This window comes from Elgaria multicarinata, chromosome 7 (genome assembly GCF_023053635.1).
Source record: "Elgaria multicarinata webbii isolate HBS135686 ecotype San Diego chromosome 7, rElgMul1.1.pri, whole genome shotgun sequence".
NCBI lineage: Eukaryota > Metazoa > Chordata > Lepidosauria > Squamata > Anguidae > Elgaria > Elgaria multicarinata.
The window spans coordinates 41,097,839-41,123,016 of NC_086177.1; the positions used below are offsets into that span (position 1 = coordinate 41,097,839).

The window sequence follows — 25,178 nt, forward strand, 5'->3', positions numbered from 1 at the left end:
CCTCAGCCAGCAAGTCCAATGGCTGTGCTGACAGGGGATGATGGGAGTTATAGTTGGACATGTCTGGAGGGCACAGGTTGGGGAAGGCTGATTTACACTTGGATTGGAAATGTTAATAAAACAAAGCTATTCTCCCACCCAGATGTTGTTTGAACAACATGGTTGAAAATAATAGAACAAAATCTGTTCAAACACATCAGATAATAATCCTGTGATAAAACCAGTTTATAAGTTTCCCCCATCAATGCAAGTAGCACGTCTTACAAGGGGAATAGTTATAAATTTGGAATGAGTGAATTTCCATCAAAGACATTTTGGTCCTATTCCAAAAGATGTTGATAATTGTATTCATTAGAAGTGCAATCCTGGAAAAGGTACATATTAACTTATGAAAGCAACCAAAATAGAAAAATTAGCACTGCAACTAATGAAGAGAACAGAGCTTAGAAAATGTATTTTATTAATGAAAAGAATCTGTTTTGTAGATCAAATATGAAATAGAATGTACAAAAACTTTACATCTGTTCTTTCAAAGAAATAAAATGCTATCTAGAAGTAGCTTGTAGCCATTCCTTCCAAACACAACACAAAATGAATGAATATGTTTTTATGGCAGCACAATAATGCACAGAGTGTCCTGTGCTAAAACTGCAATTTTTAGAGAAGTTAAAAATCTAGATAGTCTCCTAAAGAATACAACTAATCCACAAAGTAACTTAAAACATAGAAGTCAATCATCATATATTCTCTTAGAAGCAAGTGGCAGGTAAGTCAAGTGCAGAGTTCACAAAGCTTGCATATAGCATTCTCAGATCCTATACAAATATAAATTGTTCTTTATTTTTTTTTATTTTTATTTTTAAAAAAACCTTTCTATTTGATAACATCTCACTGTGAAGAAAATGTATCCCAATCAGGATCCCTCACCTCATCCATGCAATATATTCCTCAGGTCTTCTTTCTTTCTGAAGCTTCGTACCCAAAGCCATCATGGCAATATTGTTTGAATGTTTATAGAAGAAGGTTCTGCAGAGCTCATAACATGTCTTTGGCATATAACACCAAGTCCCCCTTTAATACTTTTCCTTTAAAAAAGTATATATTCCTTTAGTAAAACCCCTTAAAAACATCTATTTCAGGTTTTGTAAAATAATGCATTATCACCTGCTGTATTTCTTTGCAAAATATACACCATATTTTGGAGCGGACAGGAAATGCCCACCACTGGAATTCTGAGTGGTTGCAAAAAGAAACACATAATTACAGATTCCACCCCTCCCACCCCCCTTATGGAGGTTACATAAAGTCATTCAGTTCAGCTTCTAGGGCTGCTGCCATTTCATCTGCCTCTGAACTGCTGCCCTCCTCATCTTCATTGCTGGACCCTTTACTTGATTCACTGGCACCATCGTCTTCATCTAGCTTTCTCTTGTGACCCCTGCAAATGTGGACAGAGAGAACAATCACAATTAAAGCACTGTTCTTACCACCTAACTGTATACATTCTTCAAAAGAAAGAAAACAAGCTACAAAAAGAGGTTGGAAAGCTTTTACAAGATATATAGAAAAATATGTTTAATTTTATTTAGCACTCACTTATAAACCAGATAAAATTTCCAAATGCTGAAAAGATATTAAAAGACAAGACAGTCCTTGTCTGTGGGATTGCAATCTAATAGATGCAATTAAAGGAAAAAGAAATGTGAGAGGAAAGCAAGCAATTCAGGCATCAATTCTAGGGCTTTCATCATCTCAGCAGTATCATCTTCTCAGGCCTTTAAGTACACATAAACACACAACCCAGCATCCCATAATCTATTGGCCAATGACCGAGACCTGTAAGTGCTTCCCTTCAGCGCTTCTATGAGCAGAACAGGGAATCTTTGACAAAAGCTTCTGCTGTTTTCTATACCCTGCTGGCTTATTGCAGCTAGGGCAGGGGTGAACTTCTTTTGCCTTTTCTCTACTGCGGCCCTTTAAAATAACACACTCTCCCATTGACATCAATGAGACGGAGGATCAACTATGCATCTCCCGGGCGGTCACAGTTTCTGGACCACTTTGGGAGAACAGAGAGGTTTATGTTCCTGCAGATCCAAGGCTGCCCTCAATCTATCCCTGACATGCCCTCGGAATTTTCTATGCATGGAGAAGACTAGGAATTTGTCCTAGTCTTCCCCATGCAAAGCATCTTCTGCTACAGCTAGTTGTCAATGAAGGAACAGGACTGTGTTTTCAAAAGATGGGCATCTCTTGCAGTATAGTGATGCACTTGGAGTTAAACTCAAAAAGGGAATATATATATATATATATATATATATATATATATATATATATATATATCTTAAAAACTATCGGTCTTTCTAAAAATGTTGTCAAAAGGCATTTTATTAGCAGATCTTTCCCTATACTGGAGTATTGATATGCTCAGCTTCAGAGAGCGCAGACCCTGTTGCTTTTGTACATTTGAATTAGTACTTCTACTCCTCATTGAACTATTCCTAGATGGTATGAAGCCTGGACATTTAAGGTGCAACAGCAACTAGGCCAAGTAATGCAAAGCACAAAATATAATTGAAAACCATATGGACACAACAAGGACAGTGCCAAAATCAAGAAAAACTCACCCTATCACAGTACCCCCAATGGAATGGGGACCTGGCCATTTTTTCCAGCTAGTGTGGTGTAGTAGTTAGAGTGCTGGACTGGAACTCGGGAGATCCGTGTTCTAGTCCCCACTCAGGCCATGAAGCTCACTGGGGGACTTTGGGCCAGTCACTGACTCTCAGCCTAACCTATTTCACAGGGTTGTTGTGAGGATAAAATGGAGGAGAAGGACCATGTAGACCACCTTGGGGTCCTTGCAAGAGGGGAAAAAAGGTGGGATATAAATGTAATCAGAAATAAATAAATTTCATAACCCTGGTGCCCAGGTAAAAATTAAACAACATTAGTGTCCAAAGTCTAAGGAGCCAATAATGAATTACTTTGATATCCTTATAGTATTCCTACTGAAGATTAATTTTCTGAGAAAATGGACTCCTGAAAAAACACTATCCTTGAATTTAAATATTCTAAGGAGGTGCATTAGTGTTTCAATTTGGGATGGGTACAATAGTAATAATTTGAGAAATCTTGAAGTTTGTTTTGTTTTTTATGAAAAGTTATTTCAATCACGTTGGTATGGAAAGCCAGTTCCAACTTTACTACTTGAGTGTGAATTGTTCTGGATGGACCTGTAATCACTGCTAATTAATGACTCACAGAGAGGCCAAGTTGTAAGTGGCTCTACTAATGTTCTGAAATGAAATCCAGAGAATCTCTACAGGTTTGTCTTGCCAATATAAGAAAGAAACATGGAAACTTCAGCAAGAACCATGTATGCATCACTAGTAAACTGATATCTTGAGGGCCAAAAACACACATTACTTTAGAAACGTAGCTGCTACACTGTCGTCGTCCCCCCCTCGCTCTATTTTTACTCTAGGTGTAGGGACCCAGATCTGGATTGGGCCCTTTATGTGGCAGGGAGGGGAGCTGTAATTGTTTTATCCTGCTATGGAGCACAATCTGCAGTTTCTATTGCAAAATAGTGATCCATAAAACAAATAGACCCCTATTTTACAATAGAAATTGCAGGTGCAGGGAGTTGTGGCTGATTTTGGATCAGGACCAAAGCAGAGGAGGGGAAGATTAAAGACACTGCCCCCCCCACTCTCCTTGCTAGGCTCTCAATCCAGATCGGGGATTCCTTGACCCTATTCTACAGTAGAAAAGAATGTAAGCGGTAGCTGCTAGCTACATCTTTGAAGTAATGTTTGTTTTGGCCCCAAAATAAAAGTGTTCAATGGTGCATTTGCCATTTGCTTCCTTTGTGTCTCCTGGAGAACATGAATAGTTGAAGGGAAAAATGAGGGACTATAAAAACATGGGTGGATATATTGCAGATCTATGAATGGCTGCAGATTTTGATACTTAGATAGATGGACAGGTAACAGTTTTACTTTCAAACATTACAAGTATTCACTGAAGCACCAAATCTGTCTGTTGCATGTGTCAATTCTGTCTTGTAATGGTTGGCTACTCATCAGCATGCAGTGGGAGGAGTCCCATGTTGAACTGTGGGTTGCGTTTTCCCTTCAGATGTGTACGTCCACTAAGAAGCCCTATATTATCTCTTAATTGATAGTGACCAGGTTTGGATGACATGTTGCGGCTCGTAGTAAGTTGTTTAACCCATGACAAGCTGCAGTCATGCTGTGCAAACCTGGCAAGTGTGGGTTATTTGAGGGTTTAAACAATCCTTACATAACCCCAAAACAGTCTATGTTAAATAACCTGTGGTGGGCTGCTGTGTTGTGTGAACAGGCCCATTGGGAAAATGAGAGCTGGAAAACTTCCCCTGCTTTTCCCACCTTCTTATCGTTGTGCCAAGCATGACCGTAATCAATGAAAGGAGGGGATTGACAGGGTACATTTTCTAAGGCTGATAAAATACATGATAAGTATAGTGAAATATTTTCTTGGGATATCTAAACGAAAATATTTTCTCCCAATGTAGCTTTGCAATTACCTAGAGGCATGACCATGTTAGGTAACTGGGTAGATGCTAAAAAATCTCTTAACATCAGTTATTTTATCACTGTGTAGGAATTAATGGCATTATCACACATCTGAAATATCCAGTGCAAGGAATGCAATTAACACCTTTACAAAGATCTTTTAATATTTCATTAATAAAACTTATCACCATCAGTTCTTCCATAGCAGCCTCCCTCTTCCCTTTGACGCCTACAAAAAACAAAATACTAAAGAAATGGCCATCAAATTTTTATCTATAAATGTATGAATTGACATTATAGGAAGAAAAATTATTAATATAATTTTTAATATGTTAAAATATGTTAATATGGCACTTTCACCCACTCTGTTAAATCATAAGCCTTAAGAGCAGGAAAGGAACCTCTCGTGCAAGCACTTGAGTCATTGCTGACTCCTAGAGGGACGCCATTGCCTTCCCCAGTCACAGTTACCTTTCCCCCAGGTAGCTGGGAACTCATTTTACCGACCTCGGAAGGATGGAAGGCTGAGTCGACCTGAGCCGGCTGCCTGAGAACCAGCTTCCGCTGGGATCGAACTCAGGCCTTGGGGAGAGTTTTGGCTGCAGTAACTGCCGCTTACCACTCTGCGCCACACGAGGCTCTTAAGAGCAAGGCTAGCCTAATGTCAAGTTTTTAAGGATCCTGGAGAAGTCACCTGTAATGCCCCATCTATGGTCCTTTCTCAGCAAGAATATCAGAATAGTCACAGGGAAGGAGCACTGATCCCACCTTGTATGGAGCTCAGTTTGTGTGTGCCTTTCAAATAACTTTGTGTTCCAGATAGGAGCCTTCCTTTGTCAGTTACTGCCTCCAGCCGTAGTCTGGGTCAGGAGTGGGCACCCTTTTTGCCCAAGGGCTGCACACACTCTTCTCTTCCCCTCGTCAAATACACGTGTATGTACACACAGACACAGAGTCACAGATAGACGCAGTGTCATGTATCCCCTAGACCCTCCTTGCTTTCACTAAAGAGCACAGAGAAGAAGTATTGCACTTCAAAGCTCAACCCAAGAATGAGAGCTGTGTTACAGCTTTCAGGGGCTTTGTTAACATTTTCCTTGAGTACAGAAGGAAGTCACATTAGTTTTAATTTGTTTTTCTTCTACAGTTTGTCTACAGGATCCAACAATGGCAAGACCAGCCTTTTCTAATTCTTCTCATGTTTGACTGTATCTTTTTTATTGTATGTCAAATAAATTTTCAGTTAGCCGATTTAAGAGCTGTTTCATTCTATAAAATAGTTTTTGTACAGCACTAAGATGTCATTGTATTTATTATTTCCGCCTTCCCAACTTTGGAAATATGAAAGCTTAAGCGTAATCCATCCTGTCAGTTCTTGTTCTAAAGAAAAGGATGAAAAACAGCTGTCTTCAAGTGAACTTGCATTATAGCTTCCAAATCGCGCAAAGTACTAGTTCCCTTCTATTCGGCATTGGTTAGGCCTTATCTTGAATATTGTGTCTGGTTCTAGGCACCACACTTCAAGAAGGATGCAGACAAGCTGGAGGGGGTTCAGAGTAGGGCAACGAGGATGATCAAGGGTCTGGAAACAAAGCTCTATGAGGAGAGACTGAAAGAACTAGGCATGTTTAGCCTTGAGAAGGCTGAGGGGAGGCATGATAGCACTCTTCAAATACTTGAAAGGTCATCACACAAAGGAGGACCAGGATCTCTTTTTGATCATCCCAGAGTGCAGGACACGGACTAACAGGCTCAAGTTACAGGAAGCCAGATTCTGGCTGGACATCAGGAAAAACTTCTGGACTGTAAGAGCAGTATGAGAATGAAACTAATTACCTAGGGAGGTAGTGAGGTCTCCCACACTAGAGGCATTCAAGAGGACAACCATCTGTCTGGAATGCTTTAAGGTGGATTCCTGCATTGAGCAGGGGGTTGCACTCAATGGCCTTATAGCCTCCTTCCAACTCTACTATTCTCTGATTCTCTGATAGCTTTCTCTCCTTGGTGATCTGGAAACGAGTGCTTCTACGAATATTTTCAGAAGTGCAAAAAACCCACTGAACAAGTGGTAGGTCCCGTAAGTGCAGTGGAAGCAGAGTGGGCCCGTTGGATACTTCCCTTTAAGTTAAACTTGCTTTATAGAAAAAATAAAATGCATAAATTATAAAGCTTATACCAAAGAACTACCTCCCATATCCCAATTGTGCTCTCCCTAGCTCACCATTCAGCTCTCTGATGAACTGGGAGAGCACAATTTATTTGTGTGCACTGTTCTCCCTACTTAAATTATGTGTCACCCCCTACCCAGCACCTTGATGCTGGGAAAGCTGAGGAGCATGCTCTAAGTGCCTATCAGCTGGGCAAGGGGGCATGATGGGATCTCTCTCTATGTACAGAATATGTGTGTGGAAAATGTCTGTTTGTAAAAGAGAGAGGGGGAACTGTACATACTTAAGAGGGTGTGGATGTGATGGGGAAGTATTTGCAGTGTGTGTGCAATGCAAGGAAGGACAGTGGCAAAAGGTTGCCCACCCTTGACTTAAAAGACCACTCTCTCTCCTATGTTATGTTTTAAAATTTTATAGCGGTCATAGATTTATAACGTCTCTCCTACTTATTCAAACACTTTGTGTTAAGTCATTTAATCTCTTGGGTTTCTCAGAACTCGTCACATCAAAATGTCTTATTCTCTCACTTTTTTCTTGTGTGTGTGTGTGTTGATTTATTACTCAAGGCTATACATTTTTATTATAAAACGTTTATAAGAATACCTTACTTGTGCATGGATTCACTTCAGTCAATCCCTACAGTACAATTCAGTACATATTGCAGTGAAAGTAACTTGTTCAGCAGCAGTTTGTACAGATGTTTTAAGTGTTTACATTGTGCTAAAGAGCCATTAAATATTACAGTGGTATGGATTAAGGCACTTCAGTTATTACAAACAGCTGAATAGTACTTTGAGAGTTCATTAGGGAAACCAGAGAACACTAGATTAGATGAATTTCTGATTTGCTGAACTATTTTTGTATACTGCAGACTGCTGATGCTAGTTTTAAAATCAGGTTGCTATTTCATATAGATATTAAAGCCTTCTACATTAAATATTGCTGTAACCGTGTTCTTGCAGCACTTGGAATCAGTATGACACATAAACAGATTACAACAAGCTATAAAAAGAGAGGAGAAAGCAAGGCACATCACAGGAAGGGCCCAGTGAACAAGGTGACTGGAATCTAGTAACCTACTTACTGAGATTTCCTGAAAATGTGAATGCCTGTTTCGGACAAGCTTTCTTTTCAAGTGTTTGCTTCTCCACTCATTTCAAAATACCTCCACAAGGCAAACAATAGAACTCTATAACACGTTCAGATGGCTCAAGTGATGTATGCTCGCATACAAAGCAGGTGCTAACCTTAACCAAACACTATATGCTAAAAGACCAAGAAAGTTAAGGTAATAATGGATTCATAGCGAAGTTTCGTATTAAAGTAAAATACAATTTAAATAATAGAAATAGCACTCACAATGTACCATAGGTTAAAAATACAATATAAAAGTGCTACATAAATTTTGAAGGTCTTTGCCGGACAATATTTTTTTGTATTTTACTTTAATATGGAAACTTCGCTATAAATCCATTATTACCTTAACTTTCTTGATACAGAAAAAATGATACCCTCTCCTCTTAAATAGAACTAACAATTATACCTTGAGGTCACATTATCATGATAGATTTTCTTTGTAATATTAACCTTTTCTACAACATCCATGCTCATGTGAATATAACGTAGAAAGAGGGGTGCTATGTTCACCCTATCATAGCACATAAGAATGTACTCACTGCGTTTCTTATTTAATATGGTTGTGATCAAATTATATTAGAAATGAAGAATGTTTCTTAGCCACACTAAAAAATGACCAAGAGATGGGCAAGGTCATGGAAATAGCAGGGACACGGCTGCCGACACAAAACACAGAAGTACCTTTAATAAGTACTGTGGCACTGACAGGGGAGGGGAGCTGTCCTCAACATCCCACCCCAAAGTCTTAAATCCAAGATGCTTTATGAGCTTATTTTTGAGGTTTATTTTGAGCCAGCAGAACTGAAAAGATTCTAGTAAACCATGGCTGAATATTAGATAAGCCAAGGTATTTATGGTGAGGTTAGAGTAGTGATAAATATTCTAAGGCATCTTGTATGTATTTTTCATTTGTAGTTTTAAAAAATTCTTCTAAAAATTCACTTGTCCATCTCTACTGGTATATATTTAGGTGTGCATTTGAGCATATTGTGTTTTTGGTTTTATCACTGTAAATTTGGTTATACAGTTCTATGAATTAATTGTATGTTGCGTAGAGTTGCAAGTTAATCTTAAAATATATTTAATCGAAGTGTTTGGACTAGTATTTCAAATGGAGGGAAAAAAATCTAGAATTAACTCTAAAAGACACATTTTCTGTCAAAATCTCAAGATTAGTTTAACACATGGCTACTGCTACTATATATGACATTGCAGTTTCTTGAAATATAATTAACCCAAAGAGCAACAATGCCAATTACGTAGCACAATGAAGTTAAATACAAGCATATTCCTTTGACAACTTTAATTGTGCTTTTCATATAATAGCAAAGATACTGAGAAGATATTTCCATACTTAATTTTGTGTCAGTCTCTAAGAAACTCCCGGAGTTCATAATATATTGTGTTTAATGAAATGTTATCAGAAAGAGTGAATAGAAATTTGGGTTTGCACTTTGCAAACATGTATGTATGCTAGCTGCCCTTGGATCCATTAGGTGGCCTTGAACAAGCTATTATTAAGTTTCAATTTCCCATGTTAAAAGAGACATGGTAATGAATTACCCATTAGGACCATTATGCAAATGAAAAGATGGGTAGCTTGGAGCAGCCTCACATTCTAGAATACTGTGTACCTCTCTTAACTGGATTTTCTATATTGTGTGCTATCTCCAGTATTCGAGGCAGTAAGCCTGTGTGCACCAGTTGCTGGGGAACATGGGTAGGAGGGTGCTGCTGCACCATGTCCTGCTCGTTCATCCCTGGCCGATGGCTGGTTGGTCACTGTGTGAACAGAGTGCCAGACTAGATGGACCCTTGGTCTGATCCAGCATGACACTTATGTTCTTATGTATAAGAATTTCCCTCCCTAAACAGTCTGAAACATACCTGGATTTTATAAATAGACAAACTAATGTATAATATGGTAATTATGAACACTTCAAAGAGTCTTGTGGCACCTTAAAGACTAACAAATTAAACATGGCATAAATTTTCATGGATACTGTCCACTTCATCAGATGCAACATGAAAACAGTGTGCATAAAAACTTATGCCAGAATAAATTTATTGGTTTTTATGGTGCCACAAGACTCAATTGTTTTTGCTGTAACAGCCTAACACAGCTAACCCTGTGGAAACTGCATGAATGCTTCACTGAAATACCTCTATCACATGATTGTCAGTGCTACATTGTGCTTCCATAAAACTTCAAAATCAGTCACAGCCAAACAGCTTGTTGTTATGCCTGGGAGAATTCTAGCAATTTTAAAATCAAAGTTCAAGTAGGAATCCATGTATGAAAGATTGACAAGTCCTACTCAAAATTCAAACAACAACAATAATTTGATCTAATTTAGCCTAGACATTGGGGAAAATGGCAATTGTGTTGTAAAGATTTCAATTGCGTGTTCCTCCTACAATTCCTATAAAAAACCTCTGAGGGTATCTCACTTTGGGGAAAATCCTAAAATCTATTCTGGAGGTTGGAACCAGGCCTCTGACCTTGGAGCCCAGAAACCGTGCCACCACCCACCGCCCAGCCTCCCTTGTAGCAGGCATGGTCCTCTTTGCGTTGACTACATCTCCGTGCTTGGAAACCAAGCATGGGGACAAGGAAAAGGGGCTGGTCCTGGGGGTGGGGAGGATACTGGGGAAACTGGGTTATGCAGTTTCCTATGTGAGGCCCAGCCCCCTCCCCTCCTGCTCAGAAACCATGTGACTAGATGGGCAAAATCGTCTATCTAGTGAAAATGCAAGGAGGCTGGAGCACATAAGTGAGGATCCCCTCCATATTCTGCCTGCCCTGCCTTGGAAACTTGGCAGCCTCCACAATAGGACTGTGTCCTTAATTGCTAATTCTTGCCCCCAAACCCTCAAATATATTTCAGTTTGTTCAATGATTCGTTGAAGAAAGTCATTATATGTTGGTAGTGTGGAATTACCAAGTACTGTTAGAGGTGTGGTATTTACAGTAACTGGAACTATGAAAAAGGCAGCTTTTCCCACTCAGCCCAAGGGAAAAAAAAACTGGGAATGTTGGGATAAATTGAAGTATATGTAATACCTATTGTCTTAGCAAACCTAAAGCTTACTGCTTTAAAGACATAAATATATATTAATGCTTAACTTTGCACATAAAATTACTTTGACCCTGTTCAGACGACATGCTAAGCCACGGTGGTTAAGCATTTTCAGCTAAACATTATGGCTTAGTGTGTTGTGTGAACCATTCCTAACCATGGAGGTTAAACATGTTCACTAACCACTTGCTGTAAAAGGGTTAGCAGCCTAACTGTGGCTTAACGTGTTGTCTGAACAGACACACCCACTGTTTGGTATAATTATGAAATGCAATTTATGAGAGATGAATTTGCAAGTTGCTGTATCCTAAGGTACCCAACTATATTTATTTAGTCAAAGTATTCTTATCGTATGCCATTGTCTCAGCCAAAAAGGGTCCTGAGCTGCTTGGATAAGTAATACAAGACAAGATACAAACTATATCTTAATTTTAGGCTATAAACCTATACCTGGGAGAAAAATCCATGGAACAGAAGCTATGAATATTGTTATTAAATTAAAAGAAGGTTTTCTTATCTAGGAATCAAAACAGCATTTCCTTCTGCATCGACAATTTTCATGCAGAAACAAAAGAAACCTATTTTTAAAGAAGTAGTTATAAAAACCCACCCTATAATGTAATTAAGGAGTAGCAAAAAAATGTATAATACTATTAAAGAATTCAATGTTATTTCCTCATCTGGAAGGAAAACCCCACTAGTGGGGGAATAAGTTAGCTCTCCTTCCCACCCACATTGCACTTTAAACTGTCCAACTATTTATAGGATGCCAGCACAGCCTTTACAGCAACACATGAGTTGTGCCACCACCACATGCAGCTTAATTCGGAATGTGCCAAGACCAAATTTTTGGAAAAAAATGAACTTAACATTGTATACAGCCACCTTAACGGTATCATGTTAGAAAACTAGAAAGCAGTTTCTCCATTACCAATATGAACTGTGAAAATTATTTGAATTTGTGTATCCACTAAGATTTCATACAGGGTTCATAATTCTTGCACTACAAACATACACAGAGAGATTCTGTAGATCTATTGCCTTTCATGTAGGGACTTTTGTGTACAGTACCTTTGATTAATTTTCTGGTGCAATAACATTTGTGCTAGCAAAATTCCATGCTTAATTTTCTCAAGCTAATTAGAAGTGGTCATTAGAAAGCCCAGTTTCAGATTACAAAGAAAAAGCAGATTTTCCAGGAAAGTTATTAACCAATCAAAAGTAACCCTTTCCTTCTCGATGGAGAATGAAGGACATACCGAGCTTGTTCAGATATGACAATAAACTATAGTTTAGCATTACAAGAATAAGGCTTTAAAAGACCGTTTAAATAAAGCAGGTTTTGGCCCTTTCTATTATCCCAGGATTATCCCAGGAAAATGGAGGGATTGTCCCTGCCTGCTCCTGGGATCCCTTGCGTGTCATTTGCATGTCGGGACGATCCTGGGAAAAAAGGCAGGTGTAAAAATGACCTTTGTCTGCTGGCAAAATAATAGCAGAGAGGGAGGGAGTCCAACCTCTCTTTGCAAGGAGTGTCACCACCAAACAGGCTTCTGAAGAGAGCAGTGTTGAAAGAAGGGCCTCTCCTGAAGATCTTAAGACCCCGGCAGGATCATATGGGAGAAGACATTCTTTTATGGTAGCCACATTGACACTATGGGTTGGGGAGGGGGGGTCACCATTTTCCCACTTAAAATCTCTTCCAAGCAACTTGCAGCAACTTATTTTGGAAGGGGATAGTCAGTGGGAAAAGAGCATGGAAAATAGATCCCCCTCCACTTCCACCCATATACCAAGGTCACAAATGCAGATCAGGGTTTGCACTTGCTGTTAGTTTATCAATATGAGGAGAACTCCAAGGATAAGTTTAAAGACACATTTAATACTAAATCTAGTTTAATCTTCAGCTTATCCTATCTGACAAAGTTGGCGTGAGGATAGAAAAGGGGGAGAGGGTGACAATAATATTAACTGCCCTGAGCAACTTAAAGGAAAGTTGGGATAAAAAACATCACTATTCTAAACAGCTTCCTGCCCTTTTTCCAGGATGCAAAGTGTCCAACTATCTTAACTTACAGAATTGGCCTCTCAAATTAATATTTTATTCCTGCCATCTCTCTGGATAACTACAGTTGAAATATATTTTCAAACCGTCTTATTCTCAAGTTAGTGCTACTTCTTGCTGTTTAGATTTGAGAGTGATGTCAGACCTGCCTTCCCCAACTTGGTGCCTTCCAGATGTTTTGGACTATGATACCCATCATTCCTGATCACTGGCACTACTTTTGGGAAGGTTGCATTAAATCTTTTTTTTTAAAAAATGAAACATATACTGATGTTGACTGCAGAATATGTTTTAAAAATAGAGTCTGCTGCAGTGTGGTATGTAGGACAATGCTTGTTGAAAGGAGTGCTATAAAACATGTGGTCCAAACTGAGTGTTTGCAGCTTAATGCTCAGTGAATCATAACAGTATTATTCATGAGCTTGTGTTCTATCAAGTTCTTGTAGATTTATGAAAAGCGTCAAGTGATAGAAAGAAAAATGGACAGATAACAGGCATGATGAAGTTAATAAATTGTTCTAGTGGAAGACATTTGTCTTCCTTGAAGTGGCCTTTAGAGGATATATAGTAGCCTCGTGGGATAAGCACCACTGGCATAGAAATGCATAAGAGGAACTCATCAGTCTTCTCTTTTTCATCTCCTTCTTTGACCTTTCTGACAAAGAGAGTCTCTTTTAATGTACTACTCATGATCTGATTAGATACTACTTACTGTAATTATAAACAACATTTTAATCTATTCTGTGACAACTGAAACTGCATGCATACATAATTGTGTGGGATGCTTGTGTGGTTCTCATGAGGCAACCTTCTTTCACCTGACATCAGTCTCTCATTCTGCATACAATTGTGCAATGGATCTCGAATATAGAGGAGTGGGGAAGAATTACCCACACAAATGTGTAGATTTGTGCTGAGAAGAGCTCTAAATATTTTCCACCACCATGACCTTTCACAAACATCAGTTACACATGAGGAATTTACATATTCCCATATATCTTAAATATCCACCACCACATACTGCTTATTTTCTCATGAAAGTGCTTATAGATTGGTTAACAAACTCTAACCTGGGTTAGATTTATAATTAGTATATGTATAAGAAGGTTCAATACTGAGCTTATACAGTTAAATGTACACATTCCAGTATGCAAGTACTTCATGTTATTACCTGAGCAACCTTTCCCCCATAAGTTCTTAAAGAACTCAAATGCGATATTGCATCTTTACACTACAATTAGCCTCTTTAATAGAGGATTGGAAAATATTCAATGCATTGCTGATTTTTAAAATGCATATGATGTGCTTTCAACCTTCAAAAAACACTATACTCATGCAAATGATGATGATCATTAGGCACATAGAAAGCTGCCTTATACCAAGTCAGACTGGTCCATCTAGCTCAGTAATGTTGACATTGACTGGCAGCACCTGCCTAAGGTTTCCAGCAGGAGTTTTTCCAGCCCTACCTGGCGACGCTGGGGATTGAACATGGGCCTTTTGCATGCAAAGCATGTGCTCTACTCCCTGATCTATAGTCCTGTCCCTAATCATTGATTTGAATGGGACTAAGCAATCTTACATCAGCACAAGAATGCAGGTTAATTTCCATGCTTATATCCACAATACAAAAGGTAGCTAAAATGTGATATAAAACTAACAATATTCCATGACAAAAATAACATGGTGAGTTTGTGGATACTCCAGAATCCAACATTAATTTTGTGAGACGTTATACTGTACTGTATTATATAATACGATTGCCTATGTTATGAATTCTGTGCAGACTGCCATGGATTTTTTTTTGCAGGGTGGAATATAAATTATAAATAAGTATATGTTTTAATCTCATGAAATCACTTTCTCTTTTAGCTCTAGTGCTTAGAAGAGGACATGCTAAATACTGTAGAGCGCAGGGCAGAACTTTGATGGGTGGAGAATATTTCAAGAAGAGAATTATGCATTTTGGTATGACTGCTACACATTCTGTTTCATCCAGTCTCAATGACCTGCAGCCTTTCCTATGCAAATTGGAAGATTACTTTAGGATTCCATAACAAATTGAGGAAATTCTTTAGGGAGATCTCTAAAAAGACACTTTCCAAAACTATATTAAGCCAGTATCTATCTCAATGTATGTATGTATACATCCCCCACCCTCCACCACATTAATGAAATATTGGCAAACCTTTAATAACCACTTTAAAGAGGTGACTGTTGAATAAAATAAAATGCACTGACATTATTCATTTTAGCAAGCCAAAGAGCATATACCTGGGTACGCTGCCTGTCAAACTTCTTTCACTTGATGATGTTGAAACAGGCCTCTCTTCTATTTTTATATTTAAAGTCTCTTTTGCATTACTTTGTGGTACTTCCATTCCTTCTTCAGCTTTCTTTTTTTCATTGTCACTGTCATCACTGCCTTCTCCTAATATGTCATCAACCTGCCAAGTGAGCAAGAATTAGTAGTGACACTGAACAGTTCAGCAGAACAATTACATAATGACTGCATACCAATTTAAATATCAACGATTTTTCTGCTACATCTTTTTAAATTAAGTATTCAAAACATATTTACATATTTGATCTGAACCACATTTGTTATTGCCTTTTATCATAAGAACATATGAAGAGCTGTACCAGATCAGAACAAAGGCCTGTCTAGTCCAGTACAATGTTCTCACAGTGGCCAACAAGATGCCTATGAGGATCCGATGAACAGGACTTGAGCACAATTTAGCAATCATGTTCTCCAGCATCTTGTATTCTGAGACACAGAGGTACTATACAACCATCATGACTAGCAGCCACTGAAAGCCTTACCCCTCCATGAATTTGTCTACTCTCCCTTTAAAGGCACCCAAATTGGTGGCCAACTGTAAATCTTGTGGAAGTGAATTCCACAGTTTAAGTATGTGCAGTGTGAAGAAATAGCTCCTTTCATCTGTCCTGAATCTCCCACCATTCAGCTTCACTAGGTGACCCCAGGTTCTACTATTATGAGAGAGGGAGAGAAACATTTCACTGTCTCCAAACAATGCAAAATTTTATACACCACTATCATGTCCACCCTTCCCTTGCCTTTTCCATAAAGCAATATTTTCAAACCTTTTCTCACAGGGGAGCTGCTCTAGCCCATTTGTCACTTAGGTTGTCCTTTTCTGCACATTTTCCAGCACTACAACAACCTTTTTGAGGTGCAGTGACCAGAACTGTATGATCACCCCAAATTTTTGTATAAGGGCAATATATTGTTTTATTTTTATTTTCTAACAATCCCCAACATGGCACTTGCCTTTTTTCTTTTTTTTTTTAACAGCAGCCATATACTAGTGGTTGACGCTTTCATTAAACTATCCAACATAACCTCAAGATTCTCTTCTGGGTCAGTCAGCATCAGCTCAGACCAGCTATGCCATGCCCCTCAAGTGTAAACATGAAGTTAGGATTTTTTGGGCCTTATTGGTGTAAAGATACTTTACACCAGCTTACTGACTTGCATTTATCATTTTAATGCCTATTCCCCCAATTCGAAGAAGCCATGTTACAGCTTTTTGCAACCTCTCTTTTTGTTTAATCTCCCTAAATAATCTGATGTTGTCACTAAATCCCAGCTTTCTGTCAAGCATTTTAGAGCAGCATAATGCAAAACATAAATGAATGTAAGTCACATGAAAAACTAGAATATTCACCACTAAAGTCCTTTGCAAAGAAAGAGTACTGAGCTTTGATTTAACATATCAACCTGACTTAAAGCTTTTCTATAATACTAGGTATGAGAAGATTCAATATGCCCATATTATTTATTGAAACCCCACAATTTAACAATTATTGAAGAGAATGCTTATTGGGTTACCTCAATAACTTTCAAATCGTAAATGGAAAAGGGCAGAGGTTGAAGGATAATGTTATTTGGAACACAGAAGCAGCAAACATATGCACTGTGTCTCATCTCTTGGGTGAAAGTAGAGATAAGGTTGACAAAGCTCTGAAAAAAGTTTATCCTTCACCACTTCTAAAGCATCCTTTTCTTTCAAGTTGTAGGAATCTTTGAATGAGAAAATCAGAAAAACTTCAAAGCACCAACTTTTGGGATTGACAGAGCAAACCAGCACAGCAATAAGTAAAGGGTATTTGTCTAAATTAGTAGTACTCCATTGAGGTTGCAACCATAAATACATAGGTGTGAACTGGGTAGTTGATAATTTTGTATCTCTTTTCCTTTCACCACACTGGTTAAACAGGAATAAAATTACAAAAATAAACTACTATAAACTACCACCTTCATATTTGTATAACTCTTCAAATATATATTTTCACTTATGTAAAAAATGTTTACCAGCTTTTCTCACATTGACTTAAAGCAGCCTACAACAAATAAAGCAGCATACTATAAAATGATCAAATCAGGATTTCTGGTTTACTAGTGTAAATCCCATGTCGCTATGCGGGCTAGTACTCTGAGAATGACTGGATAAAAATACGTTTGCCCATTTCCTTTGCGACTTGAAAACTTTACACTTCTAATATAAATGTAAGTTAGCAAAGATGAAAAAAATGATGTTATTTTTAAAAAGATAATTTACAATTTTTTGAAGTTTGAGGTTGAAAACACACGATGTGAGATTTTTCTCTTCTCCCTCTAGTATCCTTTCAGCCCTTTCTCCTCAGCTTCTCCTCCTCTATCACCAATTGGCTTTCTTTCAGCCTGTTTCCCAACATTCTGTGCCTATTCTTTCATTGGCTTAGCGCTCTAAGACCTCAGTGGATTAAGCATTATTACAAGTGCAGATACACACTGTGTCCTAATGTTACATTACATGCAGAGTATGGGGCATATGTATTAACCTCCCCTTTGTCACATTCCTTTCCCTTTTTCCTTTGCGAGCTGCCCAAAGCTCAAGCTCTGAACTTTACTGAAGTTTCAAACTTTTCTGCACATCTACACTGCTCAAGCTTCACTTTAAAACAAAAATACTAGATCTCTAGTAATAAGCCTTACACTACTGTATTCTTATAAAGACACTGATAGCATAAGCAGAAGAACATGAAGTGTTACAATGTATTCTTACACATATTAGAACTCATTTAGTCCTAGATTATGAAAGTTACAACTTATTTACAGAATAAATTATATCTTATTTTTATTCTGCAAGCTGGCCCACTGATTATTTTAAGGGAAGGTTAATATTCAAACCAAACATTATATGAATGTTTGACCTAACACAAGCAAATGAATAACCATGTTGGAGTGGCAACAGCACTAAATGCAAGTAACTTATAAGTGCATTCCATGTGATGAGTTAGGAAATTACGACAATTGAGGCATAGCTACTCCCTCTGTACTAAAATGCTCAAGTCTCTTGCCCCAATAGATCCAGCACTCCTCTTCTCATTTTTATAGTAGGGTGCTTCATTAATGCAAATGGCTGTGATTCAATGCTAGGACAAATATACAGAAACATGCCTGCACAGCAGTAGAACATTAAAGCAATGCATGAACAAGTTCCCCATTGGAACAAATAGCCCTAATTGGAGAATTATGCTGTTAGTCCCTTAAGAATTAATAGTAGCAATGAACATACTGTACATTAAAAAACCACTTCAGTTCCTGAGAAATTCTATGATAATGCACATTGTAGTGAGGCAAATTTAGAACCTAGCAAGCAACAGTATAAGGCTACAAAGCATTTATTCAAACTCCATATTATCCCACTGGGTCTTTTCAGATGTAATGTTCCTGTCTTAATAAACTGTGGTATATTAAGTGCTTTGTTTAGGGCAGCTTTGCGGCCTTCAGCCAATCCCTTGGCCAGCAAAGCTTTAGGGAGGACATGGGTTAGATGAAGCTAGGGGGAAGATGAATTCTGTTGTTGTCTCTGATCACTTATTGGAGATAACAGTGGGGATTCTCCTGCACACCACTTCCCCTCTCAATTGTCCTGGCCTACATACCCCTCTATATTGCTTTAGAGAGGGTCCTTGTCAGAGACCTAATGGGCGAACGTGGTGGGCCAGCCTGGTGGAAGTACCCCATCCCTGGTCTAACAGGTCACTTCTAAATGATGCACCATGTCCTGCTTTGTTGGTCTCTGGCTTACAGCTGGTTGGCTACTGTGTGAACAGAGTGCAGGACTAAGATGGTCCCTTGGTCTGATCCAGCATGGCACTTCTCATGTTCTTAATCAGCTCCTTCGTAGGTTGTGGAATGTCATGTGTGAACCTGGACCGCTAACTGCTAGGTTGTTTAGCCCCAAGCAAGCCAGCGGTCAAGGTTCACACAAGCTGCAGAATCTATGCAGGAGTCGATTGTGGGTTGTGCACTAAAGTGAAAGAAGCAGAGGCACTGCAAGGCAGTGTCTCTGCACATCCCCGACAACACATCATTTTTTAAACTAATGAGTTGTTAATATGAGCAAACTAGGACTTTGTGTTGTTTCTTGTCACCCACACTATGGCTTCATTTGATTCCATAAATGATTAAAACTTGGCTCCTTCAGTGTAGGCTTTCATGTTGGTCTTAAACACATAAGTGATGTGGGTTTTCTGAAAAATGTTGAGTTGGAAAAAATTCTTATGCAAATTTGGCTGACTTGCATAGATTAATTTGCATTAGAAATTTTTCAGATGCCCTAGGGAGTGATTTAATTGAGCATGTTTATTTTACTTGTATTTAGTAAACACAATACCTCAGGTTATTTTTTTTTGTCCCAATATACAACAAGTATTTGACCTTGAGGGGAAACATTAACCACACTTAATGTGATTTAAATGTTAGACTATGTAGAAATTTTTATTAGAATACTTGTAAAAATTCAAAGACAATAGCACGCACTTTCCTTACATTGTTTAAATATAAGAAAAAAGCAAAATGACTGGCAATTGTTGACACACTAAATCAGCCTCTGCAACTTGGACTGCAACTTGTAGTCCAGATAATTGGACTACAACTCCCATCATTCCCAGTCCCGGGGAGCTGTAGTGTAATTCATTTGGAGGGTACCAGGTTGGGGAAGGTTGCACTAATTAATTTGAGAAAACCAAAGAACTATGCACGATATACTGACAACCACAGTTGTGATTCAAAGCCCTCCCGCTGAGATGTGAGACAATAAAGAGGTCTGCCACATAATCCACAAAGCTTTATTTGGCAAATCAACACCTCTTCACACCTGAAGGAAGTGAGAATGCTAGAAGCTTTCCTTTAAGCTTAATTAGGCTATCTAAGCTAGGCAGTTGCCATTTCAACTAAAAGGGAGAGTTTTCGGTGCAGTCCAAGAGCCACTTTAGCTCAGGGAGGGTCTTTCTTGAGAGGTCTTTGGCGAGTGGCTAGCCTATTAGACCGCCTCTCACCTGCTTCCAACTCTGCTCACTTGACCCTGTGGCAGACTCTGGGATCTGTCAACTCTGAAGTCTCCTCCCCCTTCAACAGTGGCTGAGTTCCCAGGGACCGTGGGAGGATGGGCTCTGATCATTCTTCCTGATAAACTCCTAGAAATATTTCTTCTTGACTCCTGAAGTCTTGGAGGATCTCCCTCCTCCGCTGCCTTCATCTCATTGACCTCCAGAAACCCCTTCCCCCACACTAGGGAGAACAGGCCTGATCCTGACACCCACTCATCTATTTCAACATAGTTCAACTCCCTTTGCCAAGTTTCCTGGGGCACCTTCACTTCCGCTGTCACCACTTATTAGTTCCAATTCACATTGTGACATTGTGACAGCGTGTTCAGAAGAGGGCAACCAGGATGATCAGGGGTCTAGAAACAAAGCCCTATGAAGAGAGACTGAAAGAACTGGGCATGTTTAGCCTGGAGAAGAGAAGATTGAGGGGAGACATGATAGCACTCTTCAAATACTTAAAAGGTTGTCACACAGAGGAGGGCCAGGATCTCTTCTCGATCCTCCCAGAGTGCAGGACACGGAATAACGGGCTCAAGTTAAAGGAAGCCAGATTCCGGCTGGACATCAGGAAAAACTTCCTGACTGTTAGAGCAGTGCGACGGTGGAATCAGTTACCTAGGGAGGTTGTGGGCTCTCCCACACTAGAGGCCTTCAAGAGGCAGCTGGACAACCATCTGTCAGGGATGCTTTAGGGTGGATTCCTGCATTGAGCAGGGGGTTGGACTCGATGGCCTTGTAGGACCCTTCCAACTCTGCTATTCTATGATTCTATGTGTTTGTGTATACACACACACACACTTCAACAATTGCAGCAGGATGCACAGAGGGAGATGAGAAGCAGGGGCATTTCTCCAGACCTGTTAAAATAATTATTCCACCCCACCCACCCCAACTTCCCTCCCCATTCTGTTTTCCTTGAGTGTTGTGTCTTTTCAGATTGTAAGCCTGTGAGCAGGCACTGTATGTTGTAATTGATTATATGTAAGCTGCTCTCAGAACCTTTTTAACTGAGGAGCAGCATAAAAATACTTCAAATAAATAAAATTTCAATGACATACTTGCTAGGGATAATAATCTGAAAAACCTTAAATACTTTTTGAAACTGCCGAGTTTGCCTAATATTGTATTTGCAATTGGCAACTGTTTGTTGTTACTAAGGAACTTATGAAATGAAAAATGAAGCACTGGAAAAATTTCCACCTCACTTCACTGAAACACGTATCTCTTTCAGGCCTTTCTTTAATGTGTTCTAGGCTATGTGATTAAGTCAATAAATACACAGTTCATATTGAGCTGATGTCTAACAACCATTTCAGAGAAAACCAGTTTTTCAGTAAAATGCTCCAGGTTAAATCAACAATTTGTGGCTGTTCGCACGTAATGACAACCCATCAGTTTAAAACCGGATGGCTTGTCATTCACCAGCAGACACACTGCCTCTACTGTGTCTATCACTTCTACTTTAGCTCACAACCCACAAGATGTGGTGATGGCCACCAATTTGGATGGCTTAAAAGGGGGTTAGATAAATTCCTGGAGAAGGCTATCAGTGGCTACTAGCCCTGAGGGTTATGTGCTATCTCCAGTATTCGAGGCAGTAAGCCTGTGTGCACCAGATGCTGAGGTACATGGGTGGGAGGGTGCTGTTGCACCATGTCCTGCCTTGTTGGTCCCTGGCCGACAGCCGGATGGCTACTGTGTGAACAGAGTGCAGGACTAAGATGGTCCCTTGGTCTGGTCCAGCATGGCACTTCTTATGTTCTTAATCAGCTCCTTCGTAGGTTGTAGAATGTCATGTGTGAACCTGGATGGACCGCTAACTGCTTGGTTGTTTAGCCCCAAGCAAGCCAGCGGTCAAGGTTCACACAAGCTGCAGAATCTATGCAGGAGTCGATTGTGGGTTGTGCACTAAAGTGAAAGAAGCAGGGGCACTGCAAGGCAGTGTCTCTGCACATCCCCGACAACACATCATTTTTTAAACTAATGAGTTGTTAATATGAGCAAACTAGGACTTTGTGTTGTTTCTTGTCACCCACACTATGGCTTCATTTGATTCCATAAATATTTTCACAATGTTTCCTTATTATTTTCTTTTCCATACTATGATAGGGGGAAAAGGTTACTGCACCAATATGTAACTGACAGAGAATGTGTGGTAGAAGATAATTAATGCTGCTTGAAGCTGTAAATATTCATACTCCTTGACTTTACTGAATAATCCTCCAAAAAGTATTTCTTAAAAAAAGAAAGATTTAATGTTAATGTGCACATAACTGAATCAGTTTTGTTTAATCAGCAGGGTTTAAGGTGTCATGTGCAATGTGTTTTCCTTAACCAGGTACACCTGCTAACCACATTGTGGCCAACTTCACTAACCCTGTTCTGCAGCAGGGTTAGCGGCACTAACTTTGGCTTAAGGTGTCATATGTGATGCAGCTGTGGTTAAGGGGGCAAAAGCATAGAGGTAGCACCCTAACCAGCCTAGGACTCTCTGCCCCTCATACCTCCAGTTCTAATACAGCCATGGTGGCCGCCATTTCACGTAATCTGCCCCGTTTTTTTAGTGATGCATGCAGTTTAAAGGGCCGTGTACGGAATCCAGCCCCTTTTTACTACCCAAACCTACGTCCTCAATACAACCCTGTACAGAATCCAGTCCTGGTGATCTGCAATTACCCCCAGACCAGGCAGATACTCCCAAAATAGATATAACTAACTTGACAGGTAAAACTGAAACTTGGTACAACTTGATAGGTATAACTGAAACTTGGTGGGATGACTCCCATGACTGGAATACAGCAACTAAAGGGTATAACTTGTTCAAAAAAACAGAAGAAATAGAAAGGGAGGTGGAGTTGCCTTTGATGGTTAAACTCACTGGCACATTATTTTAACTGTTTTAATTGCTTTTAAATTACATATTGTTTTAACTTGTTCATGGTATATTTTGTTTTTAACTGTGCATATTTATTGTTTTATACTATATGCTTTTATCTGCACACTGCTCTGAGATCTTAATGATCCTAATTACCCACATGTTTAGTTTTTTATTGGTTTTTAATGCTTTATGTGTGTATGTTCTGTGTTTTAGAGTTTTAAATTTTGTATACTTGTTTTTACCTCAATTTTAGAATTTCTGTAAACCGCCCAGAGAGCCCTGGCTATGGGAGCGGTATATAAGTTTAATAAATAAATAAATAAATAAATAAATAAAATAAAATAAATGATATAGGGCGGGATATAAACGTAATAAATAAATAAATATGTTAAAAAATACTTATCTCTGCACAGAAATACAAGAGGATGAGCCTGGTAACCCCATCAAGAGCATCTGGTTTCAAATAAATGGGTCAAGGAATAAAAGGAACATGGTAGTCCGAATCTACTACCAACTAACCAATCAAGGAGAAGACGAGGATGAAACTTTTGAGAAACAAAATTGCCAGTGTTTTAAGAAAGTGCGATGTAGTAGTAATGGGGAACTTCAATTAGCCTGATATCTGTTGGGAGACAATTTCTGCCAAAAGTGTCCCCTCCAAGAAATTCCTGACATGTGTGGCTGATAACTTTTTCCTACAGAAAGTGGAGGAAGGAACTAGAGGATCGACTATCCTTGACTAATAGGGATGACTTAGTGGATAAAGTGGCAGTTACGGGAACTCTCGGGGAGAGCGACCACATCATACTTGAGTTCTTAATTTTAAAGGAAGCAAAAGCTGAGTTTAGCCATACACGTACTCTGGATTTTAGGAAAGCTGATTTTAATAAACTCAGAACTATGATAAGTAAGGTCCCATGACAAGTGACCCTAATGAAAAAAGGAGTCCAAGATGGGTGGGAGTTTTTTTTTTTTTTAAAGGAACTATTGCAAACAATTCCAACAAGGAAAAAAGATGGCTACTAGGAGGAGGGCTTTCTCCGCTGTGGCACCCCAGTTGTGGAACGAGCTCCCCAGAGAGGTCCGCTTGCTTTCGTCGCCAGCTGAAGACCTTTTTATTCACTCAGTATTTTAACACTTAATTTTAACTTAAATTCAAATTTTACTGTTTTAACTCTGTATTTTAATCTTATATCAATTTTGCTGTGTGGTTTTATCCTGGTTGCGCTTTTTATACTGTATTTCGTAATTGTGTTTTAAACTGTTGGGTGTTTTACTGTGGTTTTAATTTTTGTGAACCGCCCAGAGAGCTTCGGCTATTGGGCGGTATAAAAATGTAATAAATAAATAAAAATAAATAAATAAATAAATAAATAAATAAAAAGATAGAAGACAACAGCAGAAACCAACGTGGTTCCACAAAAAGCTTAGAGATGACCTGAAAACAAAAAAGGATACATATAGGAAGTGGAAGGAATGCCAGGCTACAAAAGAAGAGTACAGGCAGGTAGCACAGAAGTGCTGGAATGACATCAGGAAGGCTAAAGCTGAGAATGAGCTGAGGCTAGTGAGGGATGCAAAAAGCAACAAAAAAGCTTTCTTCAGGTATGTGCATAGTAAATGACAGAGGAAAGAAATGGTGGTTCAACTACTCAATGTGGATAGCAAATTGATAACAGATGGCAAAGAGAAGTGCTCAATTCCTACTTTGGCTCAGTCTTATCCCAAAAGCAGGTCTATGGTCACCCCCCATCCCTGGCAAAAATGAAGTACCCTACACTATCTATTCCCTTCAGCAGACAAACCCCAACTCTCTCTCACTCCCAACTCTTAACTCACTTCAACTTCCTAACTGCTGTCAACCGTCATTCTCTTTCACAC

At 39.1% G+C, this 25,178-nt stretch overlaps 1 protein-coding gene across 1 annotated transcript in view; it reads right to left on the bottom strand.

The window, feature by feature from the left end:
• Window positions 1–439: 439 nt before the first annotated feature.
• Window positions 440–25,178, bottom strand: part of CTDP1 (CTD phosphatase subunit 1) — a 69,272-nt gene continuing 44,533 nt past the window's right edge. Inside the window, exons 12-13 of the mRNA XM_063130468.1 lie at window positions 15,287–15,459; window positions 440–1,438 (exon numbers count right to left, since the gene is read on the bottom strand). Coding sequence (XP_062986538.1) covers window positions 1,297–1,438; window positions 15,287–15,459 — 315 coding nt within the window. The 3' untranslated portion in view covers window positions 440–1,296. The remainder of the gene's footprint in view (window positions 1,439–15,286; window positions 15,460–25,178) is intronic.